This window comes from Nerophis ophidion, linkage group LG12, assembly GCF_033978795.1.
Source record: "Nerophis ophidion isolate RoL-2023_Sa linkage group LG12, RoL_Noph_v1.0, whole genome shotgun sequence".
In the NCBI taxonomy this organism is placed as follows: Eukaryota; Metazoa; Chordata; class Actinopteri; order Syngnathiformes; family Syngnathidae; genus Nerophis; species Nerophis ophidion.
Window position 1 is genome coordinate 26,036,454 of NC_084622.1, and position 15,588 is coordinate 26,052,041.

A 15,588-nucleotide genomic window follows, 5' to 3' on the forward strand; every position below is an offset into this window, starting at 1 on the left:
AGGGGTACCACTGGCTTATAAGGCATCGAATAGGTGCTACAAATTGTAACTTCAAATATTTTATTTTTTCACATTTAATATGTTTTTTGTAATTTTAATTTTGACAGTACCACATAAGATATGTTTTAATTACTGATGCGTTTGATTGATTTTTAAATGCGCCAGAAAATAACCCATTTTGTACACTTTTGAGGTGATTAGGGCGTAAATGTGTTCCTGTATAGTATTTCTCCAGCAATGGTCATGTGGTAACATCATTTATGGTATTTTGAGAGGTAATCATTGAAGTCGGACCTGACGGCAAGGGTAGTTATTCCATGTCATGACAGGTTTACCTCGACCTTGAAGTTAGCATATACAGTATAGTAATAGTAGGTGCTCCCTTAGATCCACTATCCAGTTTCCTGTTGCTGCAAGCAGCATGCTAAAGCACATTAAGCATGTCTGACAACATTCCTCCTCCACCATGGCAGTCTGTCTTATACGGCAGGTGACGCATTCCCAAACAGTTGATTTAGTCATTTTTAAACAGAGGGAAAAGTTCAGCAAGCTAGCCTCATTCATCAGCCTGCAGTGCTATGTACACCGGGAGGGGTCCTGGTATTTCCACTGCCGCCAAACGCAACCTTAAGAATTTCAAACTTTTATTTCCGCTAATACCGTACAGATGTGAAGAAAAATGTTAATCACTTTTTAACGCCAGGTAATAACTTTTTTAAAAAGGTAACCAGCTCATGTCTACTTCAGACAAGTGCATGTTTTCTGTTTATGTCATCACAATAGGGCTGGCAAAAATATTGATCGCGATTATTTTGATTGATATAACGATTGATTACGTGATTTTTTTATTATATTTAGCACCAAATTTAAACTATAAATATAGTTTTTTTTTCCAAAACTGGTATAATTTAGTGATGAATAAACCACATGTCTCAGCTACAATCGGGCGGAAGGCGGGGTACACCCTGGACAAGTCGCCACGTCATCCCCCGCGACCCCAAAAGGGAATAAGCAGTAGAAGATGGATGGATGGATAAACCACATGTTGAATAATAATGGCAATAACAATACATTAAGATAACCATAGCAATATAAAAAACAAAATTAAGTTTTTGCGTCTTAATTTTCTGTACGGTTGTTCTCGGCTTGACGAGTAAAGAGACGACTCACTTGAAAAAAAAAATAGATCTCTCAAGATGTGACCCTTTGTTTTGTTTGCACATTAATTTTACATTGACAATGTTATTCACAACAACACAAGCAGATGAGATGTGTTGTGGATGTAGGGAATGTTATTGGTAGCTTTGCCTTTGTAGTTTAGTTGCTGTTTCAAGTGACCATCTCGACATTGTTTAGTTTAGGGCAGGGCGACTGAGAGTGTCAAGGATAATTGGGCGCTACCAGATTCACAGTTTTCCCAAACAAATGTTCCATTTCCTTATAATGACAACATTTGACTTACATTCATGTAAATTTCCCTGATATTGTGCGTTTACCAGCGGGTTCCATTTTGTTAGCAAATGATCTGACTTGGTCCACGGTTACGTAAAAGCAAAAATCGTATGGCCTTAGCTTTTTTGTTGAGTTTTGTGATTATTGATTAGGCATACCAGCACTGTGTCAAATAAAAAGTAGCAACTATGGTGACATTCCAAACTTCTTCTAGACGTTTTTTTTTTTCTCATGTGCGCCTCATCTGTTTACAGTCACAAGCTTAGGAATTTGTATGCATGTTGCGTGGCCCATTAGTCGTTTTTGTCCGATTATCATACTTTTCATAATCATGAACAGCCATAATTAAAATAAAAAAACAAATTGTATTAATTGTCCAGCCTTACATCACAACCTCCAGTTTCGGTGACAAAAGTAAAAATGCAACTTTCGGTGGCTGAATCCTTGTTGCATCACTTGTCCCTACAGATAGGGAAGTCTGGGCTTCTCTGCCTGCTTTGATTGGAAGTTTGTGCATACTTCGCTCCAATTGAAATATAAACATAACCCTATTGACAGAGGTAAAAAATGGTTATTCATGCAAATTGAGGTTAAAAATGTAAATCCAACATGTTCAATCCAGGAGGGGAATGACTGGTATCATGCCGAAGAGATTAGAAGCCTTGTAATTTCATCACAATTATCAAATGACGTGGACGTCCACATCTTAAAGGATTTATTTGATCCCTTCCCCCGTCTCCCTTGTTTACCAGCTCACTCCTTCTTGGCATGTGATGAATATTTACACTCACAAATGGGAAATTGTTTTGATTTCCTCCCATCTCTTGAAGCTGTGTGGGTGTACCTTCCCAAGCGTTTAATATGAATGGCTGCGATCTCTGATGGATTGCAATGGGCGTCTGAGATTGGGTTTCTGATGGCTGGGCCATCTCAATGGGTTCAGTCATGTCTGATGAAATGGAACTCCTGGGGCGATTAGCAGGCCTTTCTTTCGTTTCTGTGCTCTCGTCCAGGTCATCTGATAGCCAAGTGGTGACTTTGGTTAATGAGTCACGCTAAGCATCTCTTTTTAAAGGTCAGCCATTATACAGGCAGTGGCCTGTTGCCCAGTCTGCCAGTCTGTCAGCCATTGTTCACTCCTGACTTTTCCACATCGTAGCTTCATTCTATCCAAGGAATCGGAGGGAGCAGGGGGCTGGCCGCTGGACTCTGGTCGAGTTACTCCTGGGCGGGCAGGCTCTAAGAAGAAGCACAATTCTGTCCCACGGTGCTGTGCCCACTAGCAAGATATAGCTTGTCCTTCTTTCTCAAAGCTTGCGCTAACATGGCGCTTAAGCACAGTGCGACAATCAATGCCCACGACATCCACATTCTCTCCTCCCCGTGCTCCCCCATGCTTAGCCTGAGTGACTGGAGAGAAAAGGCCCTCTGTTCAGCCACAACACTCTGCTCATGTCCCCGTGAGGCCGTTTGTTGTCCAGCAATGAGGAGGGAGCCGAGCTTAGAGAACAAGCCATCCTCCTTTTAGCTCAGATAATGGGCCACTCTGTTGTGCAGCCAGGGACAGCCTTGTGTGTGTGAGATTGGGCTTGGATGGTGTCAGGGTACACTTTGGTGCTGGCTCACAGCTGCATTTTAAGAGTCTGCGGCTTCCATAATTGCGCGAATGAGACGCTTTTAGGGTTTGCCTTGGCACGCCCAGTGAGCAACTTGTAACGAATGAATGATTCACTGGTAGATGAAATGCTAATAAAGCCTTTGTTTGCCTTTCTCTTTTCAGAATAACTCAATATCGCCGTCAGAAAGCTTACGCACAGCCAGCGAGAAACACCGCAGCTCCTCTGACTACAGTTTGGACTCCAAAAAGCGCAAAGTGGAGGAGAAGGACAGCATGAGCAGATATGTATGTGACCTAACACTCTTTGACTGATGCATTTTAGGGGATTGACTCATCAGCACATTGTCTCTGTAGGACAGCGACGGAGAGAAAAGTGACGACCTTGTGGTAGATGTGTCTAATGAGGTGAGCAGGCAATTTTCAGCCCCACTTTGTCAGTATTGTTGGCGCAGTGTCTAAGAATTCATTGTCCCCAGGATCCTGCCACGCCTCGAGCCAGCCCAGCACACTCGCCGCCTGAAAATGGCATTGATAAGCCCCGGCCCCCGAAGAAGGACACGCCCAACAGCCCAGCATCGGTAGCGTCTTCTGGAAGTACCCCATCTTCCAAGGCCAAGGAGCTCAATCATGTAAGGCAGCGAGAGGGTTGGCTCAAACTAGGCCATGAAGGGGTTTAAAAGCGAGAGAAAAGGGATATGTCCAAATAAATCTAGGACATTTTTGGCAGTGGATTAGGGAATAGCTGTCTGTGATTTAAGTGCATGACTAAACATCAGGGTTAATATTGTCCCAAATCAGGATAAGTCAGGTCCTCACTGTTAATAGCTTGAATGTATTTAACTATTCTAGGATTTCCCCCCTCCTTATTCCTCACCAAAAGATTAAAGCCAAAGCAGGAAAGGGATAAAAAGTGCCTATCCCCATTGTGCCCGTAATAGGTTTTAGAATAAATAGCAGTTTATGGCTCGGCAGGACTGTACGCCGAGTCAGAATTAGACTGGATTAAGTTGAGTTTTCTCTCAAATTGTCACTCTGAACAGTGCCCAGCTTCCCAGATTGTGAACGCGCTCGCTCTGCCGTTTCCCTCGACAGAATGACAAATCCTCAACGCCTGGCCTCAAGTCCAACACACCTACCCCACGCAACGATGCCCCCACCCCTGGCACCAGCTCCACGCCTGGGCTCAGACCCATCCTTGGAAAACCACCAGGCATGGAAGCTCTCGGTTGGTAACATTCTCTTTTCTTTCAGGACAATGTAATGGTCTGTATCCGCCAATCTGCTGCCATGACTCATAGTAATGCCATTTTCATGCTTTTGTCTACAGCAGCACCAGCCCTGCGTACACCTCTGTCCATCGCAGGCTCCTACCCCACGCCCTTTGCAATGATGGGCCATCATGACATGAATGGAGGCCTGACTAGTCCCGGTGTCTATGCTGGTCTGCACATTTCCCCTCAGATGAGTGCTGCGGCTGCTGCAGCCTATGGACGTGCCCCCATGGTAACACACCTAATATGTACAGTTTTATTAGGCCCCTTGTACACTAAGGTTATCCAGAATAAATCCCACCTAACCTTATCCTAGTCCAAACACACAAAATTGTCGTTTAAGAGCCCCCAACCCCTCTGTTCGCCGGCACAACACGACCTAGTATGCATGCGCAGAAAATGTCCACGTCATAGTCACCTCCGGTGTTGCTTTGTGTGCAAGTTGTTAAATTTAACTTATCTGAGCAGTATCCAGTATTATAGTATTTCAGTGAACTGGAATCCAGTGTGCTGTTGGGCTCTATTGTAGTGAATCACACCTGAGACATCATAAATTAATGAAGTCTTGAATGGACATGTGAAAGTAAACAATGTGATAAAGAACATTGTACAACAATCAATCTAGGGATCTAGATATTTGGTCAGGACACTCTTTACTCTTTTGGCTTCACCTTCAATGTCCATTAGTTTTTGGTGTCTTTATATACTCTGCACCGAGACGTTGAGTCTGCGACATACATGGCGGACAATAACTGATACAGTCTGCTTTGCCATTCCAAGAGGATTCGATGTTTTCCGTAGTCCTCCCTCGTTGGCTAGGTAATACAAAGCACACACTACCTTTTTTTTTTATCACATACACGAGAGCATGCATTCTCGTTGTCTCTCCTTTTACAAATGGACAAAGTTTTTCGCTAAATAGAATCACAGCTTCCCTGGACATTCGAAAATGTTCTTTCCGTCTGAGAAGTGTTGTATCCGAAATAGCTCCAAACGCTTTCTCTTAAGGTATTCATGTGTGCTTTCCACAGGCATCTGTACAGACGGAAGGAGAAACACGGGCATGTCTGGATGACTTGCCTCCATATTTCCAGTGGTTAGCTCCGAGTTACGACACGGCATTACTATGAAGCTAACTCTGGCGCGTTCTTTCTGACGTCACTTCCTTTGTGGGGCGCGGTATTTCTGACGTCACTTCCTTTGTGGGGCGCGGTATTTCTGACGTCACTTCTTTTGTGGGGCACGGTCTTTCTGGCGTTACTTCCTCTCCGAACTCAGTTTGTAAACGATCAATGAGTCCATACAAAGCTAAGAGCCAGAGATTAACGAAAGAGATGGCGCACTTACCCGTGTAAAAAATGATCCAAGGAGGGGAACCTTAAACGAGGGTTTAGTGTGGCCGAAACAGAGCTTAGGCTAAATAATTATTCATTTAAGGGGTTATCCGGCTTAGTGTAGACACAGCCTTAGTGTGTGCTCTCTCTATCTATAGCTCTTGATGTCTAAAGCTAAGTTTTGTGTTACCATTCAGGGGTTTGATCCTCACACTCACATGAGAGCCCCTGGCCTTCCAGCAAGCCTCACGTCCATCTCGGGAGGTAAACCGTAAGTATTGTACTCCATTTATTGTGCAAAACTCACAATGTGACATCCAGATATTGATAACACGTCTCCTGCCCACCAGGGCTTACTCTTTCCACGTGAGCGCAGACGGCCAGATGCAGCCTGTGCCTTTCCCACCCGACGCCCTGATAGGCCCCGGCATCCCACGCCACGCCCGTCAGATCAACACACTGAGTCACGGAGAGGTGGTGTGTGCAGTAACCATTAGCAACCCCACACGCCACGTCTACACTGGCGGCAAAGGTTGTGTCAAAATATGGGATATTAGCCAACCTGGCAGCAAGAGTCCCGTGTCCCAACTAGACTGTCTGGTAAGGAGTGCTGAATGATTCACCTCTCACTCATCGCGTAGGTTTTCACTACCTTTTTGTGTTGTTGCGACAGGTATGAGCAGTTTAAACAAACACTCGTTCAAATAGCAATCTGTTTAACACAAGGGCCAGGCCAGGCGTACCGCTGACAGCTTCACTGTTACGAAAACAAGCAAATGTTTTAATTCAATAACATGTCCTCTAAACCTCAAATGGAAAGGAAGGAAACGATAACTATTATATGACATTTTGCAGAGAATATAAATAAAACCAAGTGTGCGTGACCACAGCATTCTGCTAAAAAGAGATCAGACTTGTTTTGAAGAACGCTCATATTGATTTAATATGACAGAGGGATTCTCATCTACTTTGCCACCGACTCTTTCTGAAATCTCTCTCGAGCTGTGCGGCCCTAAGCAGCAATTGACTTGGCTTTTGTGTCCTGTGGGCAACAGAACAGGGATAACTACATCCGCTCCTGTAAGCTGCTGCCTGATGGCCGCACATTGATTGTGGGAGGCGAGGCCAGCACGCTGACCATCTGGGATCTGGCCTCTCAGACGCCCCGCATCAAAGCTGAGCTCACCTCTTCGGCCCCAGCGTGCTACGCCTTGGCCATCAGTCCCGATGCCAAAGTCTGCTTCTCCTGCTGCAGCGATGGAAACATTGCTGTGTGGGACCTCCACAACCAAACTCTTGTCAGGTTGGAAGAAAACATTGTCACTGTTTTGGTCACTTTAAGATCACGCCGTTATCTGTAATATTTGTCGGCATCCTATTCTTTTGATTGCAGGCAGTTCCAGGGTCACACAGACGGTGCAAGCTGCATTGACATATCGCATGATGGCACTAAACTGTGGACAGGCGGGCTTGACAACACTGTTCGCTCCTGGGATCTTAGAGAGGGTCGACAGCTGCAGCAGCACGACTTCACATCACAGGTACATGGCCCAGATAAGCAGAAAATATGGATGTACTGCAAGCATAGGGTTGGGCAATACTGGCAACCAAGTTTTACATTTATTACACGTATTATCACTGGAGGATGAGTTTAAAGGGGAACATTATCAGCAGACCTATGTAAACGTCAATATATACCTTGATGTTGCAGAAAAAAAGACCATATATTTTTTTAACCGATTTCCGAACTCTAAATGGGTGAATTTTGGCGAATTAAACGCCTTTCTATTTGCTCTCGGAGCGATGACCTCACAACGTGACGTCACCTAGATAGTCAACCGCCATTTTCTCAAACACATTATTAACATCGAGGCAAATCAACTCTGTTATTTTCCAATTTTTCGACTGTTTTCCGTACCATGGAGACATCATGCCTCGTCGGTGTGTTGTCGGAGGGTGTAACAACACGATCACGTTACGGATTCAAGTTGATTTAGCGGTACGTAGAATGTGCATCGATTAGCATGGCATGCTAATCGATGCTAACATGCTATTTAGGCTAGCTGTATGTAGATTTGTAGCTATATTTGCATCCAGCCTTTCCCTCCACCCACATTTAATGCCAAACAAACACTTACCAATCGCCGGTTTTAAGTTGCTCCAGTGTCACAAGACGTGAAAGTCCCGATCGTTTGGTCTGCACATTTTACCGGCGATGCTAAGGCAGACATGGCAAAGAGATGTATGGATATCCTGCAGATGCATTTCCAACGATAAAGTCAACATAATCACAATGGTGTGTTTTGTTTGTTATTGACTGATGTGCTAATCAGATATATTTGGTCGCGGCATGACTGCCAGCTAATCGATGCTAACATGCTATTTAGGCTAGCTGTATGTACATTTGTAGCTATATTTGCATCCAGCGTTTCCCTCAACACACATTTAATGCCAAACAAACACTTAGCAATCGACGGATTTAAGTTGCTCCAGTGTCACAACATGCGAAAATCCCGATCGTTTGGTCTGCACATTTTACCGGCGATGTTAAGGCAGACATGGCCGAATAGCGTCAATAGCTATTCGCTCAATAGCTTCACTTTCTTCTTCAATTTCGTTTTCGCTATCTGCCTCCATACTCCAACCATCCGTTTCAATACATGCGTAATCTGTTGAATCGCTTAAGCCGCTGAAATCCGAGTCTGAATCCGAGCCAATGTCGCTATATCTTGCTGTGCTGTCCGCCTGGATAGTATGTATATCACTGGATGACGTCACAGGAAAATGGACGGTGGATTCACAGATAGCGAAAATCAGGCACTTTAAAGCCTTTTTTCGGGATATTCCACGATGGCTAAAATTTTGAAAACAACTTTGAAAAATAAAATAAGCCACTGGGAACTTACTTTTATTGGTTTTAACCCTTCTGAAATTGTGATAATGTTCCCCTTTAAATATGTTACACATTGTAGGAAGAGTAAGAAGGCATGCATATAGCTAAGTTAGCTTGAAACAACACACGAAATGAGTGCTCAGTAAACTTGAAGTGAAGATGGACCCATGTTACCGCAAAAAGTAAGCAGCTATTCACAGGAAATTAGCAAGTAGATGAATAAAAGTTAGAAAGAGGATAATATATTAACAACAGTTGGCATGCTCTGCTAGACACACATGTAAGAGGAAGACTGATCGATTCATAAATCAGTAGTGTTGATACCAAATGTATTATCAGTATATGATTGAAACTGAAAGCAACATTTTTAATTTCCCCAAATATTTTTTATTATTTTTCTCATTTTTTGTTAATGTTTTTACAAACTCAGAACAATTCCCTGGACACAGGAGGACTTTGAAGGCAAAACCTAAAGGATTTCATTGATTAATAGATTAAAGTTTTTGCTTTTGTTTAGTTCTTGTGTACTATTGACTTAATTTTGATCAAACAACTGTATATTATAAAATTATGTAAGGAACTAGTTTAAATATTGTTGCTATTGCTACACTGTCAATATCAACATGTGATCAGTATAGGGTTGTATGGTATCCCGGTATCGGTATAGTACCACAATACTAATGAATCATATTCGGTACTATACCGCTAGACAGATGAGGACTTTGAATATGACCAATGTATGATCCTGTACTTCATGGTATCGGATCGATACCTAAATTTGTGGTATCATCCAAAATTAATGTAAAGTATCGAACAACAAAAGAACAAGTGATTATTACATTTGAACAGAAGTGTAGATATAACATGTTAAAAGAGAAAGTAAGCTGATATTAACAGTAAATGAACAAGTAGATTAATAATTCATTTTCTACCACTTATAATTTTGACAAAATAATAGAATGATAAATGACACAATATGTATACGTCAGCAGACTAATTAGGAGCCTTTGTTTGTTTACTTATTACTAAAAAACAAGTCGTCTCGTATGTTCACTATTTTATTTAAGGACAAACTTGCAATAATAAACATTTGTTTAATGTACAGTAAGATTTTTTTGTTAAAATAAAGCCAATAATGCATTTTTTTGTGGTCCCCTTTATTTAGAAAAGCATCAAAATACCAAAAATGATCGAAATACATTTTGGTACCGGTACCAAAATACTATCGAGACAACACGAGATCGGAATCGGCAGCAAAACAACCCATTTGGAACATCCAGGTCTCTAAAACACAAACAGGATATGTGTAAATATTTCTTTAGGGTGTTTTCAAAAATAAAGTGATACTTCCATACTTATTGTATATAAATATTATTTTAACTTAAAAGATTTTATATTTATACAGTAACTGAAAATTGACCCATGAGAATAGAACATTTTTGACCCAGTCTCTTAAAAGAATTGGAATTGAGAATCTTTGCTAAGCAGAGTCTGAACTGGAATAGTCCTAGTCTTACGATGCCCAACCCCAAGTATGCACGCATTACTGCTCATTTGACAGACATGATCGCTCTTTTATTGCAGATCTTCTCACTGGGCTACTGTCCGACTGGCGAGTGGCTAGCTGTGGGCATGGAGAGCAGCAACGTGGAAGTGCTGCACCACTCCAAACCAGACAAGTATCAGCTGCACCTCCACGAGAGCTGTGTTCTCTCGCTCAAGTTTGCCTACTGTGGTACGAACAAATCTGTCTGCTTTTTCATGGGATCTCAGTGACTCACAACCGCATGCCAAAAATACAGGGATATGAACACTCTTTGTGAAAAAAGTGGTGAATTAAGCAAAAAAAAAAGGGTAATGCCACACAAACCCATAACGAGCATTTAAAAAAAATCAAGACTACATTTCCTGCAATTGGGTGCCTTTCTACACTGTATTTTACCTTTAGATTTATTCTCATCTACCGACCTCTTTTGTCTGTCTTTTTGACACATGTCAAATATACCATGTCATTTTTAGGTGATTGTAGTAGATAATTTACTAGCATTATCATCAGTAAAAATGGATCGTAAAATTCAATAACATGCTGTCAAATAACTTAGAAAACATACCTGATATTATATTTTGAAGGTTCTCGAGCACAGCTGTTAAACTCAAGACCCGGGGGCCAGTTCTCGCCCACTACATCGTTCTATGTGGCCTGGGAAAGCCTGGAAAAAATGGGTTTCAATAAAATAAATATATTTTCTTTATATAAATACCGGTATTTTTTAAAATTTTTTTTTACTAAAAGCATTTGTTCTTTCAATTTTGACAGAAACAAAAATGCATATTTAAAACTTTAGTATTATCTGATCATTCCAATTATATTATTATATACTGTATTGCCAAACTATTTTTGTGGGATAAAAACAAATAGTTCAATATCTGCTTGTCATCTTTATTTATTAATTTAAAGCAAGTTATACATAACAAAATAAAATAATCCAATGCATATGTATTTTGATTAATCATAATTAATTACAAGTTATTACCAGCATGCATAATTTTAATATTTTGTTTTAAAAAGCGTCCGTCTGAAAGCAGTCATTCCTGCGATGTGGCCCTCAATGAAAATGATTTTAACACCCCAGTTCTAGAGCTTCATGCTTTTTCTTGTAGTTAAAAACAACCAGTTTACAAATTACTATTCAATCATTATTGTATTTTTTACGTAGAGTTAGCTGAACTAATTTGTCTTGTGTGTCTCTCAATGTCTGTTCAAAATGTGCGATATATTTAGGTCTTCTCAGTTATTGATCTATGAATAGGAGCATTGCTTTTTTTCTCAAATACTGTACGTTGTTTGTAGCCTGCAGCTAGCTTATCTCACCCTAGCACTAACAGCCTATTATATGCTACATGTGTGCTTTGATTGAAACTTACCAGTCTGAAAATCTGGTGAAGACACCAACATGAACCAGGTGATGGAGTTAAAAGTGATGTTTGATCGTCTCACGGCTGCTCTCCAGGCCATTCGCCGTCTCTATTAGCTCACTAATCCAAGTTCCTTGACTTTACTGGAAATTAAACACATCTCACCAAAAAATGTTTTCCCTTAAGTGATCATGATAACACACGGCAGTTAATAACACTGCACAATCGCACCATGTTTTGAACTTGTCAAACAAAAAAACGAAATTTAAGGACAGACGCTTGCATTCAGCCGTGCAAATAAGCTACTCAGGCGCCTGCAAGTCCCACAATGCATTGTGTTTCAGCATTACACTGTCAAGACTAGAGATGTCCGATAATTTTTTGGCCGATATTCCGATATTGTCCAACTCTTAATTACCAATTCCGATATCAACCGATACATACAGGTGTTGAATTAACACATTATTATGCCTAATTTTGTTGTGATGCGCCACTGGATGCATTAAACAAATAAATCAACTCGAGTTATGGGGGTAAAAAAAGACAACATGGCACTGCCATATTTATTATTGAAGTCAAAAAGTGCATTATTTTTTTTAACATGCCTCAAAACAGCAGCTTGGAATTTGGGACATGCTCTCCCTGAGAGAGCATGAGGAGTTTGAGGTAGGCGGGGTTGGGGTGAGCGGTAAAGGGTAGCGGGGGGTGTATATTCTAGTGTCCCGGAAGAGTTAGTGCTGCAAGGGGGTTCTGCGTATTTTTTATGTTGTGTTTATGTGCTGTTATGGTGCAGACGTTCTCCCGAAATGTGTTTGTCATTCTTGTTTGGTGTGAGTTCACAGTGTGGCGCATATTTGTAACAGTGTTATAGTTGTTTATACGGCCACTCTGATCAAGTATGCCTTCCATTCACTTATGTGTGTGTGTGTGAAAAGCCATAAATATTATGTGATTGGGCCGGCATGCAAATGCAGTGCTTTTAAGGCACGCCCCCAATATTATTGTCTGGGTGAAAATCGGGAGAAATTAGGGAGAATGTTTGCCCCGGGAGATTTTCGGGAGGGGCACTGAAATTCAGGAGTCTCCCGGGAAAATCAGGAGGGTTGGCAAGTATGACTGGGAGACGTAACTGCTCTGTGCTTCTCCTTACATCCGCGTACCACTCCGTACAGCGGCGTTTAAAAAAGTCATAAATTTTACTTTTTGAAACAGATACCGATAATTTCCGATATTACATTTTAAAGCATTTATCGGCTGATAATATCGGCAGTACGATATTATCGAACATCTCTAGTCAAGACACATTGTTGTTTTATTAAAAACATTCAGGTGATATTTTGACATGAAAATAAGCTGTTAAGAGGACGTATTTTCGCGAAAAATTTGCATATCTTAAAATATCCCATTGGTAATCAAGGAAACAAAGTTGAGTTCCCACCCCTTTTCTACGAGCTAAGAGGACTTTTCATTCCTGAGGCGTTATGATTTATAGTCTTGTTTTCTTGCAGGAAAATGGTTCGTAAGCACTGGGAAGGATAACCTGTTGAATGCTTGGAGGACTCCCTATGGAGCCAGCATATTCCAGGTAGGCTATTCGTTTTTTTCTCTTCAGTCCAAAGGAATCCGCATAATAGAACCGAGAGGAAGGTCACTGCAATTGCGGTCTGTCAGGATTCTTATCAGAGAAAAGTGAACCTGACCTACTGACTTGACAAATAAGTGGTTGTCCACCTTACTCTCGCTGCAATCTTACCATGACACTATCGTCAGCAAATCCTTCTCACTTAACTTCAAATGTTGCTATTTGTCTCTTCCCTGCTACACAGTCCAAGGAATCCTCATCCGTCCTGAGCTGTGACATCTCCACGGATGACAAGTACATCGTGACGGGCTCTGGTGACAAGAAGGCCACAGTGTACGAAGTGATCTACTAAGAACGGAGCGTCGTCTCCTTTCCACGCCACCTCACAGACAGCATGGATGTTGCCTGCAGCTCAGAGACGGAAAGCCAGGATGTTTGGCAGTGCCAGACTGAGGTGGATGTTTTCTTTTGGCCCCCGGATGTTGTAACCTCCAGTTCTGCACTTCCTCACTCATCCAACTACTTGTACAGCAAGATCTGCTCCCAAAGGCACTAAGAAGGAAACCATGTCTTGCTGTTTTGTTTTTTTTCCCCGTTTGTTGGATTTTTATCTATTTTTATTTTTTTTCCAAAATCGTCCTTTCTGATGTGGAAGTAAAGTTCCATGACACAACTCGAAGCGGTGCTTCGCTGTGGAGTTTCTCCTTGGAGGTCCTGTGAAAAGTGTACATATTGGAGTTAAAAAAAAAGACCTTTTATAGATTTATATTTTGGTGTCCAATTACACTTGTGTTGGTTCTTTCATGTTCCCTGTGATTTTCTGTCCCCTCTGGGAATGTAAATTAGATTACAACTTTGTAAGAGGATACCCTCTTTCCTTTTTACCCCCCTCCTCAGCTTTTTCACATTGGTTGTGCCTGATGACCTTTTCAGAAATCCAATTTGGATCTCCCCCTCCTGCCTCGTCTCCCTGAAAACAGCCTTTTTCCCTTTCACTGGAATTTGCTTTAACACAGAACACAGATACTTGACCCGTGGATTTCAGCAGTGGATAACTCTTAAAATGCTTGACAAGGAGGAAAATGGCGGTCTCTGACTCAACAACTTAATGAAGACCTTACCCTGGAACCCTGGCTGCTTTCACTGACATTAAAATGAATTTTCATCTACTGAAAGACCGATGGCTTTTACGGAGAATCGGCTGTGACATGATTTCAACCTGTTGATGTGACGCTTCCTTGCCTGGTTGGACAAAGTAATCAGTCTCAATGGCCTCGTTTTTTTTGAATGATTTGCAAGTCTCATGGTGGCAGCCATCAGCACATATGACTTTGGGATGGGCTCCGTATGCTTTTCCTCTGTATTTCAAAATATTCCCTTTCAGCCCACTCGTGGAGAACGGTCTCTGGGAGAACCCATTCGACGTGTAGTCATCCTTGAAGATTGTACAGTTGGCAGTTGTTGATGACTCAATAAACTGTTTTATATATAAAAATGAACACATCGGTCGCTTGTACTGCTGTGTGAATAAATGTGGGAAGTTTTTTTCAGCGTCTTTACCACTAGGGATGCTTACATTTGTTTATATTTAACTATTGATGCAATTATTGCAAACCCCAAAACCAGTAAAGTGGGCACATTGTGTAAATGGTAAATAAAAACAGAATACAATGATTTGCAAGTCCTTTTCAACTTATGTTCAATTTAATAGACTGCAAAGACAATATATTTAATTTTCCAACTAAGAAACTTATTTTTTTTGCAAATTATTAACTTAGAATTTGATGGCAGCAACACATTGCAAAAAAGTTGGCACGGGGGCATTTTTACCACTGTGTTACATGGCCTTTCCTTTTAACAACACTCGGTTAACATTTGGGAACTGAGGAGACCATTTTTTGAAGCTTTTCAGGTGGAATTATTTCCCATTCTTGCTTGATGTACAGCTTAAGTTGTTCAACAGTTCAGGGTTTCCGTTGTGGTATTTTACGCTTCATATTGCGCCACACATTTTCAATGGGAGACAGGTCTGGACTACAGGCAGGCCAGTCTAGTACCCACACTTTTTTACTATGAAGCCACACTGTTGTAACACGTGGCTTGGCATTGTCTTGCTGTAATAAGCAGGGGCGTCCATGATAACGTTGCTTGGATGGCAACATACAGTATGTTGTTCCAAAACCTGTATGTACCTTACAGCATTAATGGTGCCTTCACAGATGTGTAAGTTACCCATGCCTTGGGCACAGATGCTGGCTTTTGAACTTTCTAACGATAACAGTCTGGATTGTTCTTTTCTTCTTTGGACCAGTGAACAGGACATCCACAGTTTCAAAAAACTATTTGAAATGTGGACTCGTCCGACCACAGAACACTTTTCCACTTTGCATCAGTTCATCATAGATGAGCTCAGGTCCAGCGAAGCCGGCGGCATTTTGTGGGTGTTGTTGATAAATGGCTTTCGCTTTGCATAGTAGAGTTTTAACTTGCACTTACAGATGTAGCGACAAACTGTAGTTACT

General features: G+C 41.5%; 1 protein-coding gene across 6 annotated transcripts in view; it reads left to right on the top strand.

Annotated features, from left to right (window-relative positions):
• The window catches only part of tle3a (TLE family member 3, transcriptional corepressor a), a 39,498-nt gene extending 24,887 nt beyond the window's left edge, over positions 1 to 14,611 (top strand). For 4 of the 6 annotated variants that reach the window (XM_061917153.1, XM_061917151.1, XM_061917155.1 and 1 more), the window contains 12 exons: positions 3,233 to 3,355; positions 3,425 to 3,475; positions 3,547 to 3,699; positions 4,163 to 4,295; positions 4,398 to 4,573; positions 5,873 to 5,946; positions 6,026 to 6,275; positions 6,731 to 6,978; positions 7,069 to 7,216; positions 10,153 to 10,303; positions 12,993 to 13,069; positions 13,311 to 14,611. In XM_061917153.1, coding sequence (XP_061773137.1) covers positions 3,233 to 3,355; positions 3,425 to 3,475; positions 3,547 to 3,699; positions 4,163 to 4,295; positions 4,398 to 4,573; positions 5,873 to 5,946; positions 6,026 to 6,275; positions 6,731 to 6,978; positions 7,069 to 7,216; positions 10,153 to 10,303; positions 12,993 to 13,069; positions 13,311 to 13,418 — 1,692 coding nt within the window. In that variant the 3' untranslated portion in view covers positions 13,419 to 14,611. The remainder of the gene's footprint in view (positions 1 to 3,232; positions 3,356 to 3,424; positions 3,476 to 3,546; positions 3,700 to 4,162; positions 4,296 to 4,397; positions 4,574 to 5,872; positions 5,947 to 6,025; positions 6,276 to 6,730; positions 6,979 to 7,068; positions 7,217 to 10,152; positions 10,304 to 12,992; positions 13,070 to 13,310) is intronic. The other 2 variants (XM_061917154.1, XM_061917156.1) reach the window with 1 other exon arrangement.
• The last annotated feature ends 977 nt before the right edge of the window (positions 14,612 to 15,588 follow it).